We start from the raw sequence: 16,901 nt of genomic DNA, 5'->3' as shown, positions 1-16,901 counted from the left end.
GGGAGCTGCCTGAAACATACAGGAGGCAGGGTGACCGCTCGATAACATTAAACTAAACTTACTATTACCTGTGCTACTCTCACATTGATTCAAATCAGCACGGTGTCAGACATTTCCATTCCTACATTCACCTTCATTGTGTAAGCCTATTGCCTAGAAAGGTTCAGGACTGCAACGCATGTGTGAAAGCTGCTTTAATGTTTCCCAAACTATAACTCTGATAACACCAGGAACCTTTGATAAAAGACAAAACATAAATACTCAAACCCACAAAATGGAGATCAAGCACGTTGTTAAGATGGAAATTGTGCTGTTGAGTTTTTAGTTATACAGCCCAACTTTGTCTGCATATTTGTTCTCTTAGTTATGTAAAACTGTGGTTTTAACATTTTGGCAACAACTTTGGGAGGACTCTTTGCTGTCAACTTAGGTAAACGTCAGTTATATAGCAGCTATACAATCTGTACAGCATATGTTATCATCTGTCCTTATACCCCTGAACCAGAGGCAACAAAAATTTTAAAATGTTATTGATCCTTTTACCCCCAGTCCTAAAGTGTATATTTGCTTTCTTACTCTTCTTATATTTATTGTTTGTTTTTTTGCACTGCTGTAACTGGAGCCTCGTCGTCACGTTTGTCTGTACTGTATATAGCGGTGATGAGAATGTAGTTTAGTTTGAATTTGAACAAAGGATTCGCGCCCCCCCCCCCCCCCTTTTTTTTTTTTTTAAAGAAAATGAATTAAAGAAAACTCAAGATAAACAACAAAGGAGAGGTCCACTTTCAAGGATGTAGCTGGTGCCACTGGTACAGATCCAACCAAAATACTGTCAGTAAGATTATAGTACAGAAAATGACATGATTGCAAACATAAATGATAATACACCCAAGAGTAAGGTCTTAATTAAGGTCTTAATTTTAAGGTCTTAAAATTAAGACCTTACTCTAAGCGCCTTGAGGCGACTGTTGTTGGGATTTGGGGCTATATAAATAAAATTGAATAAAATGGCCTTACTATGGCGCAGAAGAACTTCACTAGTGCCTCAAAACAGCCGACACCAGTGCAGTCCGACCGTCTTTGTGTTTTGATTGGTGCAACCACAGGACCACAGTTTTCCACTTTTCCTCAATCTTACAAAAGTAGTACTCAAAGTAGACAGCAATTCTGGAACTATTTGACCATGCTCATTCCTTTGTCTGGTAGAGTTTTAATTTGCATTTGTAGATGTAGCATCAAACCATTTTTCTAACAAGAGTTCTGAGAAGTGTTCCTGAGCATATGCAGCGATTTCCATCTGTGTTCTGAATGCAGTGTTGCCTGAGGGCCTAAAGATCATACCCACTCAGCGCCGGGTATTGGCCTTGTGTTTTGCATATAGAGATTTCGCCATATATTGACATTATGCAAATGATCATGTGAGGGTGGATAGATAGAGTCTGGTGGAAGCAGCCATCAGAAGATGGGTACATTGTGGTCACTGTGGCCCGTACTTTCATGTAGTTTACGCCAAATTCTGACCCTAGCAGGCAATGTTGCAGCAGAAATTGAGACATACCAGGCAATGTTTTTCCAATCTTCTATTGTCCAATTTTGGTCCAATTGTGGTTTCCTGCTGCTATAGCCCATCTGCCTCAAGGTTCAACACATTGTTCCTTCAGAGATCTTCTGCATATTTTGGTTATAATGAGTGGTTATGTGAATTACTGTTGTCTTACTATCGGCTCAAAGTCTGACCATTCGCCTCTGACCTCTGGGATCAACAAGACATTTTCGACCAGAGACCTGTCGCTCACTGGATATTTTCCCTTGTTTGGATCATTTTCTGTTAACTCTAAGGATGAGTTCCAGTAGAAATTCCAGTAGATCAGTTTCTGAAATACTCAGACAAACCTATCTGGCACCTACAACCACTCCATGTTCAAAGTCACTTAAACCACAGTTCGTCACCCTCCAGACACTTGATTTGAACTTGATCTTCACATAATCCTTAGGGATTATTAAATGTTTCTGACTCTGATCTTAATGCTGCCTAAATGCTTAAATGCACTGAGTTGCTGCAACGTAATTGAACAGGTTTTGTTTGTTTGGGGAGTTTTTTGTTTGTTTGTTCTTTACTGTGATTTACTTAAGGATTTACTTAAAGATATAGCCCCATTTATGTTTTTGCTTGTAGCACACATCATTGTCAACTACAAAACAGGTGAAGAGCTGTTCCTATCCTTGAAGCGCCCTCACACTGTCCCTGTGAACTCTGCCTTGAGACAGTAGCCGTTGCATGCATGAAGTTTTTAACATGTGTTCACCCAGCGTTCCTCACACTCTTAAAATCTCCCAAGGGAGAGATCATTTGAGGTGAAAGGTCAGGGGTCAGCACCATGTGTGTGTGTGTGTGTCTATGCCCACATACAAGTCTTTCTTGTAAATAGCTGAGATATTTGAGTTTTCAGTGTTCAGAGAGGCTTTACCACATGTGTGGATACGAAAGGTCCTGTTTTCACTACATTCCCTATTTTGTCATCATGACGCTTCTTTCTCCACAGGTGGAGACCTGTGGTGCCAAAGCCAAAAACTATACAAGACTGGTATTCAAAACGTGCATTTTACTGTAAACATAGACTCAATCATCCAGAGGGCAGGAATTTCTACAAATTCAATTTTTAAGCTATGATGAAATCCGTCAAGACAAGAAATGAAGAAAAAGCTTTGTTGTTTCAGGTTGTGTGGAGGAAAGTTTAATGCAGTGTGTGTGTGTGTGTGTGTGTGTGTGTGTGTGTGTGTGTGTGTGTGTGTGTGTGTAGAGATGGTACTCGATGGACAGATGGCCCTTTGTGACTCCTGACACCTGCCAGCTGCTGCTGTGCTCCTCCTCACCTCCTCTTTTCTTTTCCACTCTCCTCTCACCTCACTTCTTCCCTTTTTTCTCCCTCTTTGTTACGTTCACTGCTCCTTTCTTTCTTCCTTTGTGTCCTCTAATTGTAGCCACTTTTCACTGCAAAGACATTTAGATGATCATATAAGAGCAGCAGGAGGAAGGAGGTGTGATCACTATTTCTTTGTTTCTCTGTCCTTTAAAGATCACATAAATAAGAAAGTGGAAGGAATCCAGGACATCTGGAGATCTGTGAGGGTATTTGGGTTTGACAGGCCAAATCTTGAAGTAGGTATTAGGTAATATCATTTGTTTTCATATTTAGCAAAGTTAATGATGTTTTTGCTATATTTTTAAACTGAATCGAGATTATCAGATAATTATTTCAAACAACATCGTCATGTCATTACTAGACATTGATAGCATATAGAAATAAGATTTCAGGTTCAGATTCCTCAAAAAAGATGCTTTTAAGGAAAGTTTTATAAAACTCGAAGGCCACTGTTACTTAAATGGAGTCACTGATCGAGTTTTAGTGCGATCGCACTTACAAACCACCCTCACCCTTCCAAACACATGGGGCTAAATCTGAAATGTTAAAAGCTGATCTTTTTATATGTTCATGTCCTCTTTAAGCCTCTGTTTTTAACCAGCAAGAACACATGTTTTGCCCTCTTCAGAGTGAATGAAATTGGAAACACCCATTCCATTTTGGAAAGGAAAGGTTTATACAAATGCCAAATGAGGTTTGAGGGTTGTGATCGCAGGTGTTTGAGGTGTTTTAAAGAATCTTGGCTCTCTGCTGCAGATATTTTTGTTTGGATTTGGAGCGCAAACAACAAATGCCATGAAAACAACAAAAATCAGCTTCTGCACAAAGCTGTTTTTGTTAAGGAAGCTCTTTCTCAACAATAAACTTTTTTAAAAAAAGTTCAGAAAATAAAACCTATAACCTTATTTCCAACTCTGAAATTTTCCTTTTTTTTTCTGTTTTCTTTGCTATGCATAAGTCTTAACTGTTTAGTTTTTGAGACTAAAAAAAACCCCCAAACTTTAACTTAAAAAAAAACAAACTTCCAAAATTGATCCCTGATGAATTTACAAGTTTGTTCACTCCGGTTCACACAGATTAGTTGTTCCCATGTAGTACACAGATTACAATAAGTCAATCAATTTTCCATAGTGGTCCAGCGGGCAGATTGAAGTCTTTGCCAGGCCAATTTTGGCCCCTGTGCCTAATGTTTGACATGTCTGATCTAGAAGAAAATGCTATGGTCAGGTGAAATCAAAATTGAGCTCTTTTGCATCAACTCAAGCCACTGTGTAGGAAGAAGGAGGAAGAGAAATGCTGAGTATGACCCAAAGAACACCTCACAGTCAAGCGCGGGAGTGCAGACATTGTGCTTTGGGCTGTTCTTCTGCTAAGGATGCAGGACAACTTCACCTCATTGAGGTCCACTGTAACACAAAATCTTAGATGAGAGCTTCCTTCCCTTGGCAAGAACATTGAGGCTACGTCCACACTAATGTGTTTTAGTTTGAAAATGCACTGTTTTCTCTCCGTTTTGGCCTCCTGTCCACACTGAGACTGCGTTTTCGCTGAAGGAAAATGCAGCGTTTTGAAAACGCTCTTGAAAACACATACATTTGAAAACGGTGCTTTTAGCATCGCAATGTGGACAGTGAAAACGGAGACTTTTTGAAAACGATGACACGCGTTAGTCAGATGCAGTCATGTGACCAATTAAACAAAGATAGCGGAGGGCATTATACAGCAGTTGTTTTGTTTGCTCTCAATTTTGACAGCCCTATTAGAGATTAATATCAATCTGTACATGCTCCAGATAGCGTTTCTTTAATTCTCACTCACTTTTGCAACTTTGTACTTTTGTGTTACTCGCAGCAACAACTCCACCTCATTGTTAGTCCATTTAAAAAACTCGGTGCTTTTCCTCGACATTTTGCCGCAACGTTTCAACGAGCCAGAAAATAAATAAACGGCAGACAGGAATGAGGCAGGCCGAATCTTCTTGCGTTTCACACACGCGCAGTACTAGAACGTAAGCGTTTTCAGCCATTTCAATGTGGACGCACAACTCTGTGCAAACAACTATAAATGCTAGTGTGGACGAAAACGCCGTTTTCAAATCTATCCGGGCTAGTGTGGATGTAGTGTGACCCAAAACATACCACCATGGCAACAAAGGACTGGTTGAAGAAGAAACACATTAAAGTCATGGAGTTGCCTAGCCAGTCTCCAAAGCTCAGTAATTTAGAAAAACTGTGTAGCTGAAGCTTCATATTGCCAGGTTGCAGAAATCTAAATGATTTAGAGAAGTGGACCCAAAGTCCTTCTGAGATATGTAGATATGAGATAACTGGTGAGCAACTACAAGAAACATTGTACCGCTACGCGTGCCAAAAATGTTTTCTCCACCAGGGATCAACTACTTATTATACTCTATGATATGCAAATAAAAATGTATATAGCTGTACACAGAGAAAACATAATCCCATTGTCATAGACCACAACCTCAAGTAACCGAAAAGGGCACCAGAATAACGACAAAAAGATCACAAAAGATCACAAAACAACGAAAAACTAAAGTTTGTTCAGTGTCCAGTAAGCCATCATTTCATCTGCATCTCATCCAGTTACAAATTACACTGTCACAGTTTTAAACATTCACACACTGGGCAACTGGCATTGCCGTGCAGTACAACAAGAAAGGAAATTAATAGTTTAACTTAATTTTCCAGTGTTCAACTATATTCATCTTTTCAATATAAGTAAAGTACTTTTTAACAAACAATTCAAGTTCTTAAATGAGGAAAAATAACATTTGACTCAAGTTTATGATACTTGGCAAGACCAAGCAACTGACTAATTGTTAAGTACATTAGTTTCCTTTAGGAAAGGAAGCACTAAAGCTGCACTTGGTCATGTGAAAACATCTCTTTCACATGACTGCAGTTGATAGTTTGCCAAAGAATGTAAAGTAGTTTCCCCACCAACGGTATTCCTTTATATCTATTAGAGATGGCACGATATCACTTTTTAATGTCCGATACCGATATCATAAATTTGGATATCTGCCGATACCGATATGAATCCGATACAGCGCAGTGATTTGTAATCAATAAAACTGTTTTTTATAAATATCTTGCTGCATTTTGTATAAGTTCATACTCAAGTTTTAAAAAACAAGAGACTGAAGCTATTCTGTTATACCTGTATGCAAAAAATAAAACTCCACCCAAAACATTTTATAGTTCAGCAACACTGATCAATTTAATAAATTTAAACCTACACCATCCTCCCTATTCTGGTATTTTAAAGAGTACTTACCTACCTAACTAATAGGGTTGCCAACTCCCAGCAAAAATATTAGGGAACCACCCCCCACCCTTAATCGATGTAATCAACTTTAATTTAATGCATGTGTAAAACAAATGCACAGAAATCAATTATTTTTCTACAATATTTAAATAGATTCAACATCTTTCTTCAACAGAATTGCAGACTGCACAGATGGTACCTTCCCAAAGGAAAACGTACTACAGCTTACAAGGGTGTATATTAGACTTATTAGTTACTATATACAATAATGGATTTCTATACATTTAATCAGATGACCACTTTTGTTGTAAGATTCAGATAATTATTTATTCAAAGTTTTTAAATGACATAACAAAGAAAAATATTTCTTTGTGCCCCCCTTTCCCTGTTAATGTCCTACCTGGCCCCCGACAAAACTTTGCTAAACCCGCCCCTGCACAGTTACCAGCCGTCAGCTACCTAGAAAAGGATCCTGGTGTTATTTGTCTCTCAGAAACAGTTCATAACTTCCCTTCAACTCATTCATGTTAACTAAAAGGTAAACCTGTTTCTCCATCACCTGTTCAGCTCTGATGATTCAGTAAGGATATCTCCTGGTTTCATCTTCATGTTTCCCTCTCACCACATATCCAAACGGATATAATGACCAGCAGCTTTTACAGGCGTGGCTTCAGCAAACCTCAGCTGATACTAGAAAGTAATATTAAATACATTCTAACAACAGCTTATCAAGCTTAAACGTGCTGCTGTTGTTTATCCGCTGGTCTCCTCTTTCTAGCGCAAAGTGGGCGATAAACAAACAAAAAAGACGGACTTGCGGCAGAAAAGCCGATCAGCTGATCATTGATCAGTTTCATGTTTGAAGTAATAACAGGAGAGGAAGGGGGAGTGAATGAGAGAAGTAGATGCAACTGCGCAGCAAAGACAGAATAACTCCAGCTTTGTGTCTATTTTTTAATTCTAGCTGAAGTACGGGACAAATCGCTTCCTTTTCACCTCAATATGGATCTCCGATGGCCAGTCCAGCTGTGGCTCAATATATCAGTTGTTAAGCTTAATGTGGAAATACTATGCAAACATTCGGGGATGAACTTACACACTTGCTTTACTTCTCTGGGATAGTTTTCGCCGAGATGAAATACCCAGTTAGGAAGCATGTAGGGAGGCTCCAACAGCTGCTCTATCACGTGACACATACTGCTCCGATGCGCCGAGCTGGGTTATGCCAATTAGCGCGTTTTGTGAGGTGATTTTGTGATACTTCGGATCGATTACATTTTTTATTTCTCTCCGATATCCGATCCAGTCAAGTCAGTATCGGACCGATACCGATACGTAATATCGGATCGGTCCGTCTCTAATATCTATTATATATTAAATATATATAAACTACTGGCAGTCAACACAAAAAGGGGGGAAAAAAAGTGTCACCTTTAAAATTTCACCAAGGTTAATGGGAAGACTTTTGGTTCACCTTAGGCAAATGGCAGCTAGTACATGTGATCGTTTACAGCTGTTTAAGGATATTTACTTTTCTCCAAACTGGTGACATCACAGAGTCCTACAGTTGTGTATAATAGGAAAAGAGGCTCCGCTGATGTATTGGTCTCCCTGCTGTGTGACACGTGGGTTTAAAAAAATCACAGTCACTCTCTCACAGCCTGAAAAAACAATGGAGTCTGTGGGCCCGACTGTCACTCTCACCTCCTCTCTCCTCCTGCCTCTGTGTGGGACTCCAAAAGTCAATGAGGACAGCTGGCTGGCTGGATGACAGTGGATGTATATCTGCATACGTGTGTGAAGGTATCTGAGTTTGTGTGTGTGTGTCTTTCTTTGTGTGTGATCCTAAAAGGTCAGAGTTCAAGCTGTGGTTCACAGAGAGCCACGTTGTTCCCCTCCCAACAGGAAGGAGGGCACTGTCCATATGCTGTCTTCACTCACACAAACACATGCAGATTCACACACTTGGAAAAAAAAAACAGAGCAGAGATCGGTACAGTCACACGTTCCAGCAGGTACATACATGAGCTCCTGCAAGTATGCAGACACATGCATGAAAAACAGCAGGACTCACATTATACAACGAATGTTCAGATCACCCAGTGTAAACAATTGGTGCACAGTTTTTCCAGCACAAACACACACTTCATGCTTGTCTTTGTGAGGAGATAATAGGGCCAGAATTGGTGTGTATTTTATGTTATTAACATCTAATAACATAAAATGAAACCCTCAGAGCTATGCCAACGGTCAAAATGAAAATATTAACATTAAAAAAAATACCTAAGACCAAGTCCAGTTAGCAGGTCATCTACTAATAGAAAGGTTAGTAGTTTGATTCCTGGCCGCCCCAGTCTGCTAGAAAAAGTGCTTGTATGACTGAGTGAATGAGGCATGATATATAAAGCGCTTTGAGTGCTCCGAGGGAGAAGAATCACTCGAGATTATTCAACTTAATGACGATTTCTGAAGATTTGGTTGTTTTCCTCTTTAGGACATTACCGACCAGACTAAGATGGTTGACAGGACCCAGTTCATTTTAAGTTGACCAAAGAACTATACATCATTTCACTGAGAAACACAGTCAGACGAATCTAAAAGCCCCCAAAAAGGTTAAAAGGTGGACCTTGAGTTAAGATTTCTTTTTCCAGATGAAAGCCTGCTGTGACCTAATGAATTGAACCCTTTTCACGCATTGTGGACACTACAGTGGACAGCTATTCAAAGGCTGTTATCTTGTATTTGTGTCAGTGTTGATGGTATACTTGCGCATAAACCACCACATTGGACACTGATGTGTAACTCCATACCCTGCCACCCACTCCAAAAAGGATGTTGTCCACCTAAGTGTACATGCAAAAAACTATTTGAAAAATACATGTCTAAAAGTTCAAAAATCTTTTTTTCATGCCTACAGATGAATAAAAATACTTAAGAAAAAAATCCTGATTGAGGTTGTCGTAATTCATGCATGAAAGGGTTAAATGCACAAAATCAATGACAACTGATTACTGTTGTGATAAGTCAAAGTTTGTAAATAAATGAATAAATGAGTAGCACTTCAGTACACAACCAGCGGCCCTAATGGTAATGTGTAATAACAATGTAAGAAAGAGAAATATTATTTGCAATCTCCTGTGAAATACCCTGGAGTTCATTATTACATAGATATTACATTAAAAATACCTTAGACTGTAGTTTAAATAAACTTTCTTTCATTAGATAAAAAAAATTCTTGTCATTTAAAAGTCTCTCTCTGAAAGTTCATTGTTATTCCGTAAGTATTTCATAGTAAATGACAACTAGAACACCCTAAATTTAGAAGAACTACATATTGTGATATTTTACCCAAAGTTCAGTTCAATTCACTGTTATTTGTATAGCTCCAAATCACAACTGTTTCCTCAAGCTGCTTTATATTGTAGGATAAAGATAAAACACAGAGAAAACCCCAACAATCAAACAAACCACTGTGAGCAAACACTTGGCAACAGTGGGACAAAAGAACATCCTCTAAACAGGAAGAAAAGGGGATTTAATGGGGATGAGGAGAGGGATACAGGATGAAAGACAGACTGGAAAGAGTCAATTATTAAGATTAATAACTAATGGTTAAATGCAGAGTGGCAGCCAGGTCCCCTGATTTAACCCTAACTGTATGCTTTTATCTAAAATGTAATGTTTTTAGCACAATCTCAAAAGGAAAAGTTGATTGTCTCCCGAATCCAAACTGGGAGCTGGTTCCACAGAAAGCTGAAGGCTCTGCCTCCTGATTTTTTTTATGAAATGTGAAGCGAGAGCAGAAGTCGAACCGCTACACGTTATGCGCAGTTTTCAGATAAAGAGAGGGCGGTATGTTTCTTTTTGCAGATGGACAGAAGCAGCATGTTGATTTATGACATCTTCAGACAGCTGCTACGTAGATGCAGTGTGAGTGATAAAACAGTTTAGGACATCAGTGTGAAATCTTGAGACTCTGCTGGACACTTTCCTCCTCGACCTCCTGTCTCTATTTTGTCCCCTCACCCTTCAAATACAAACACATTCACTTTTTAAAACATACTCTCTCAAACTTGTCTGACTCCATGTTGATTAGATTAGAATCTTGCTGTATTGCTTTATTCTCTCTCTGCCTTCAGACAGTGAACATAATTCAGACCCTTGAGACATAAACTCTGTGTGCTGCCAGTTGCATGCAGCTGTGTCCGTATACTGTTTAAAATATAATTTGCAAGATGCAAAAGATGGCCTAGAGGTAATGCTCACCTATAGACACTCCCTCTTCCCTGCACTCTTTCAGTGACTCTCTGGGCAGCTCTGTTACTGCATGCATGTCTTGTTTCTTCATATATACACATGAGCTGCTCATGTTGTCTCTCACCCTCTTTGAGCCTGGCTGTGTCAACACATACACAGTAGAAGGGCAGGGTTTGACTTTTAATATACTGCCACAAACTTTGTTCCCATATGAACCTGTGAGGAAGTCCTGAACAAGAACAAGAAGATGCAAAAATGAAGCTAAGTGTTAATCTCCACCCTGTCACTGTTACCTGCTGCAGGGACAGTTCTTCTCTGGTGCCTTTCATAGTATCAGCCGGCATTTGAACAGGTATGAAAACTGATTATATTTGGAGTCATTTCTATATTAAGGAAATCATTGTGAGGTGAGCTGCATCTGCCGACCACTGATGAATTTCTTACAAAAGCCACTGACATTGGTGCCTCCAACTTTAGACCCAGCAGATTTGTAATGCAGGTGCTGGTGCTGGAATTTTTAGCACCAACTGAGAAGGGTAGTGTAATTTCCTTCTTTTCTGTCCACATCAGATCAGTTCAAAGGTCATCTGCAAGATATCTCAGATTCATGAAATCAATAGTAAACACTATAAACCTACAGCTTTTAATACAGTGGTATTAGACGCTGTAGGTTTGGCCTACAGGCCTGAAAATGTGCAATAAAAGCCTCCATTACAACTAACCAGCAAGTCAGCAATGATGTCCACGATGGAGGCAAAATTTTAATGACTGAGAGAAAAGTTCATGACCCCAAATTAGAGGAACTACCACGAGATGGAAACCAGCTGGTAAGTCTCAAAAAGAAAAACAAGCCAGGAGTTCAAAAACATGTGTACCAGTGGGTTTTGGAATAATAGCTCAATAAACTGATGAAGAACAGCTTAAGAACCGGCACATCCTCATACAACGTCAAACACAGACATGTATGAATGGAACTGGTGTAAATGTTCAGGGTTAAGGGTGAAGAGGTGAAATACCTTTAGCAGGCAACACCAATGGCCTGAACTTAATCTGAATTCCACCTGCTGAAGAGCAGCCTAAAGGCAGAGACCCCACAGCAAGCAGGAGCTGTGTGTGGCTGTGGTTAAGCCTGTGAGATCATCAGTGGGGACAATACAGAGACGGTGAGGTTTGTGTTTCGAAGAGTTCAAGCAGTGCACGCCTGCAAAGGATGATTTTTGTTATTTTTTTTTACTTTTAATGTTTTTTTTCCACTGTACTGATACAAACATACTCATTAAAACTGAAACTTGGCCCATTCTAAATCTGAATTTCCTTAAAAGTCTTAATAGCAAGAAGAAAAGTCTGTATAGTCTGGGCTGTATGTAAGAGCAGCTCTTGTAGAAATTACTGGAAATATGACTGCCTTTACCCCACCGCTGTTATAATAAATGCATGTAAACATAAAAAGTAAAGATTAATGGATATTTTTTAAACAAAGTCTTTGAAGTCTGATTCCTACATGAATGTCTTCTGCTTGGTAAAAATCAAGTTACAACGTGTTGGGTTTTCATCATTCCCGCTGCTGGTCTCATTAGCAAAGTAAAACAGAGCAGTTCTCACACCTCTCCATTTGGACCGATCATTTCTCAAGGAGACAGACACACACATTCAAAGAATGCGCAAAACAAATGTTGACCGTTTACACTCAACCTGTTGTTGTTTATGCACTTTCTTTCAGGTCCGCTTGTTATTTTTAGGGCTGTAAATCAGACAACGGCAACACCAATCACAGCTTCTGCCTGCAGCAACACTGCTAATTCTATTAACCATTAGAATATAAGCTTCCACTGACCACATTCATCTGCAGTTACCTTTGATTATATCACAATAATTATTGATAGTCACCAAATTAAATTGTGTTGTATCTTACTATAATGACAAATATCAAACATCAAACACATGTGTTCAACCTGTTACAGTGTGGATATTTAAAAAAAAAAAAAAAGTGTTGTGATTCAGGAATAAACTAATTTTTTGTTAATGGACTTGTCTCAGGGCTCTGGCCTTCTAAAAGTTCCTAGAGCCAGAAAAAAGACAATTGGAGAGCGTGCTTTTTCTTTTCGTGCCCCATTTCTGTGGAACAACCTCCCTCAAGATATTCGGCAGGCATGCTCTGTGGAGGTTTTTAAAACTAAGTTGAAGACACATTTGTTCACCCTATCCTACATGTCTTAATTCTATGGCTTTTAATTTTTATTGTTTTTATTGTTTTTAACTTGTATTATGTCTTTTACCTGTATTGCTATGTATCGCTTTTATTTTATTTATCTCTTTAGTTGTATAGCACTTTGTTTGAAAGCGCTTTATAAATAAAGTTATTATTATTAATGTGAAAACTGTCAGAAAAACTTGTAGTCATTAAACACAAGTAACCCCACTTTTGCATTAAATCACAGAGAGGTACTGCCCCCTACTGATTAGAAAGTATTAAGTTCTTTTTTTGCAGGGGGTGGGGAGGCTGGTTAGCAGAAAAAAATATTATGAGAAACTTCTGAATTACAATGCTATTGACAATAACCAAGGTGGCCCTTGGGGGGGGTAGGGCGTATTCAAATTACAACACAGTTATGGGGGAAAACAATCATCAATAAAAACTGCTCAAAGACCTTCTCACAGCATAACCCACTCCTCTGTTTCAGTAAACATATTATTTAAAGTGTCCCACTGAATCGTGATTGAGTGACAGAGTCTTTGAAGAGAAAGCCCTTGAATGCAGGAGTTCAGCCATCAGTATACACCAGTTTTACTGCAGGTTTTATCACTGCTGGTGGACGGTCTGCAGAACATTCAATTCAATTTAGTTTTATTTATATAAGGCCAAATCACAACAACAGGTAAAGACACCACAATAAACCAAAACAGAGATAACATATATGTTTATCTCAAGAAATTTTTTTAGAAATGTTGAGATCAATAAATTATTGTGCATATCTTAAATGTGTTAGCATTAATGACACAAACAATTTTGTGTTTCTTTCTGTTGGTAATTTGCTCTGAAAAACTGTCTTAATGTATTTCTTAATCATGCAGTAAAGAGTTATTATGTGAAGAAAAAAAAAAAACCCAAGAAGCAGCTTTTACTCTGTAAACAAACATTTATTCTTTACAACACAAGGCCAGTAATTTTTATCCTGTGCTTCCCAACACTGAATGAGCGGTTAACAAATGTTTTCATTGCTGGTGAGTAAATTTACTCTAAGTTTCTTTCTCGAAACAGTTTTTAATCTAAAATATCTGAACAATGTGACAATGTCTTATGCAAGACAAAAAGTTATTCAGTTTGCCGTCATACTGTACAGAGAAATACATCAAATAATGACACGTAAGAAGCTCAGACCAGCGTATTTGTTATTTCTGCTTAAGTGAATAGTGATTCCCTGACATTAACATGCAGACAGCGCCATCTGCTGGACAGCGTTAATCTTAATCAACTGGTTAACCTGATAAAAGAGCTAAAGACACATATGATGAAAGAAAAACAAAGCAGTACATCATTAAGGCTGCAGTCTTCATGTTGAGGATGTAGGTATGATTATTGGACAAGCAGGGGGAAAAAAATATGGATTTTTCAATAATATTCGCCTGACAGGCAAAAATGACAATGATATTTGACTCTCCTTCTGGGAGAAAAGAAAAGATATTTGGGTTGTGTCATGAAGGAAATCCAATTTAGAAATCTACAATTTGTGGAAAAAGGAAGCAACTGAATGTAGCTTTACAATTTATTTTTTCTTTTCTGAACTTTTTTTTTAGCTTCTGCAGGAGAGCCTGGCAGTAAAACTTTGAGAACTGCTCCCATACAATACAACCCCTTTGAATATTAACTAAAAGGTTATTAAACAGACTCAACTGCATATATGGGCTTTATTATTTACATTACACTTTTATGGGGAAAAGGTGATAAAGCTGTCTGCGCCTTCTCAGAGTTGCAGTGTCTTTTTAAGGATAACAAGTGGGGTTTTATTTGTGTTTTCACAATATTTCCATTTATTTATGACCAGTGGTGACCAAAATGAATTGGCAAACAATTGAAGAACTTATTAATTTGGGCGACAGACTTTAAATATGAGTTCGGTTCATTGAGGAGCTGTGCTGCAGACCAGCACCGCCCTTATGGCCTCCTGCAGTTTCTTTACAGACTCCATCACCAGTCGAAAACTTTCATGGAAGTTGCCGTTACCTTCCCTCACCCAGGCTTCCTGGAGCTCACTGACCCATGTCAGGATCTCGTCCAGCTGTTTCTGCACCTCCCTCTGCTCTTCTAGCTCAGCTAGCAGGGCCTGTCTGGCACAGACTTCTGCTTCATAGGCTCTCTGGAGGTCCACCAGGGAGGACTCCAGCTTCAGTACCTCCTGGACCATGCAAGATCCCATTCAAAGCAAGGGGGAGAAATATCAGTTTTAATCATGCTTTGAACAATCATGATGAATTCAATGTTAAAATGAAGTTAGAACAGGTTTAATGCCATTAAAAAGTTGCTCGTATTCTTGAAATTTCACAGATATTCATAACTCGGTGTCCACTTAGTAAACCTTCCTGATTTTCCTTCCTCTTTTTTCCCACAAAAGTCTGGGTTTTAGTTTTACTGCATTTAAGTTGATTTTTAACACTTACTGCAATTAAACACAGTTAGGTCCATAGGTTTTTGATCTACACACTTGTATAATTTTGTGCTTGTACATTTCCACTATCAAATGCAGAACTGCAAAACTGATAGGACAGAACTTCAGAGTTTCTTAATTCTTCAGTGGCCAGGTCAATCACCTGATCTCAACCCAAGAGAGCATACTTTTCAATAATTGAAATTATTGGGAAATTAAAGAGAATACGGCATTTAGAAGTTATGCTGTCAATTGCTGAAACCAACTACCCAGATCTTCTCCGATTTTAGCTATTGGTTTTAGCTAGTGTTTGAAACCTGCTATATAAATAAACGTGCTATATAAACAAACATGCGTTGCCTAGGTCAACACCCAGATGTTTAACTTGAGGTTTTCCGACTTAAATAGAGATTAAAGGAACGAAAATGTGCCAGGGTTAGGGTTTTAACATTATCTTAGACATACAGAGCCCTAAAAAAAATAATCAACTCCATTGGCCTCCCCACCCACCTGGATGTCTTGGGGGTTGTTTTTGTGCGACTGATCCTCGGGTAGCAGGACGTTTGGCGGCACGGAGAAACAGTGGCTAACCAGCAGCCCATCCATCCGCTTTGACAGCTGTTTGAACCGCTCTTCGAGGAACTGCTGCAGCTTTCGGCTGCACTCTCTAGCCCGGGACCGGAGCAGTTCCTCAGTCCCGTCCGGTTCCCCTTTACTCAACTGCCGCACGCAAACCTTCTCCACAACGGGCAAAATTTCGTACAAACAATCCAGAAAAGCACTGTGAACACGGATCATGCAGGTCTGCGGGGTGAAGTCGAAAAACTGCGTCTCATACAGTTTTAGCTGAGCCGGAGAGAGACTGTCCGCCTCTGAGACGTCCTCTCCGTTGACATCCATTACCTCTGCTTCCCGGGTTTCCCGCGCCATGTTCAATCGCTAATTGTCCTTCTTTCTTTCTTTCTTTCTTACAGTTATATTGGCGGTTGGCAAACAAGTGAAAGGTGCATTACCGCCACCAACTGGTATGGAGTATGGTCTGGAACGAATTGTCCTTCTTCTTCCTGGTCATAGTTGAGATGTTTTCGGGCAGCAAATGTTCATTTCATTTATAAAAATTTCACACTTTTGGAAATACCACATAAAATACAAACACTTCACTCACAGCCAAAGTATATGTTTTTATTGTAGTAGCAATAAACGTAGGCATTAATCCCTCCTTATGCTAGCTGTGTGGAAAAAGTTTCGGTTGGGGTGAGGGGTATACATCTGCAGATGATGTGATGTTAAAACTGGTCCTTTCTAGAGCCTGTAGACCACATGTGTCGAACTCCAGGCCTGGAGGGCCGGTGTCCTGCAGGTTTTAGATGTTTCCTTGATCCAACACAGCTGGTTCAAATTGCTAAACTACCTCCTCAACATGTCTTGTAGTTCTCCAGAAACCTGCTAATAAACTAATCATGTGATTTGGGTGTGTTGACCCAGGGTGATATCTAAAACCTGCAGGACACTGCCCCTCGAGGCCTGGAGTTCGACACCCCTGCTGTTGACAGTTTCATTTTTGTATTGTTTTTTTATCATCTTAAAAAAATAGAGTATAACGTCTAAAAAAAATAAATAATAAATAAAATAATTTCTTTTTAATTTAAATTTATTAAATTTATTTTCAACTTTAGTTTTAGTTAATAACTCCGCTTATTCAAATTTAAAAAACAAACAAACAAACAAAAAGTTGAAAAGATTTTCTGTTGATTAAACAATGCGCATGACCAAAGCGTGTGACGTGGCC

General features: G+C 39.0%; 1 protein-coding gene across 1 annotated transcript; it reads right to left on the bottom strand.

Annotated features, from left to right (window-relative positions):
* Positions 1–13,586: 13,586 nt before the first annotated feature.
* mis12 (MIS12 kinetochore complex component) lies at positions 13,587–16,163 on the bottom strand. The gene is made up of 2 exons (XM_082539210.1): positions 15,623–16,163; positions 13,587–14,863 (listed from the first exon to the last, which is right to left on the bottom strand). The coding sequence occupies exons 1-2, from the start codon at positions 16,040–16,042 to the stop codon at positions 14,588–14,590; spliced, it is 696 nt and encodes a 231-aa protein (XP_082395336.1). The 5' UTR covers positions 16,043–16,163; the 3' UTR covers positions 13,587–14,587.
* Between the last annotated feature and the right edge of the window lie 738 nt (positions 16,164–16,901).

This window comes from Aulonocara stuartgranti (genome assembly GCF_965226115.1).
Source record: "Aulonocara stuartgranti genome assembly, chromosome: 1".
NCBI lineage: Eukaryota > Metazoa > Chordata > Actinopteri > Cichliformes > Cichlidae > Aulonocara > Aulonocara stuartgranti.
The sequence above is the reverse complement of the archived record's forward strand: the minus strand, read 5'-3'. Positions and strand labels throughout refer to the sequence as shown.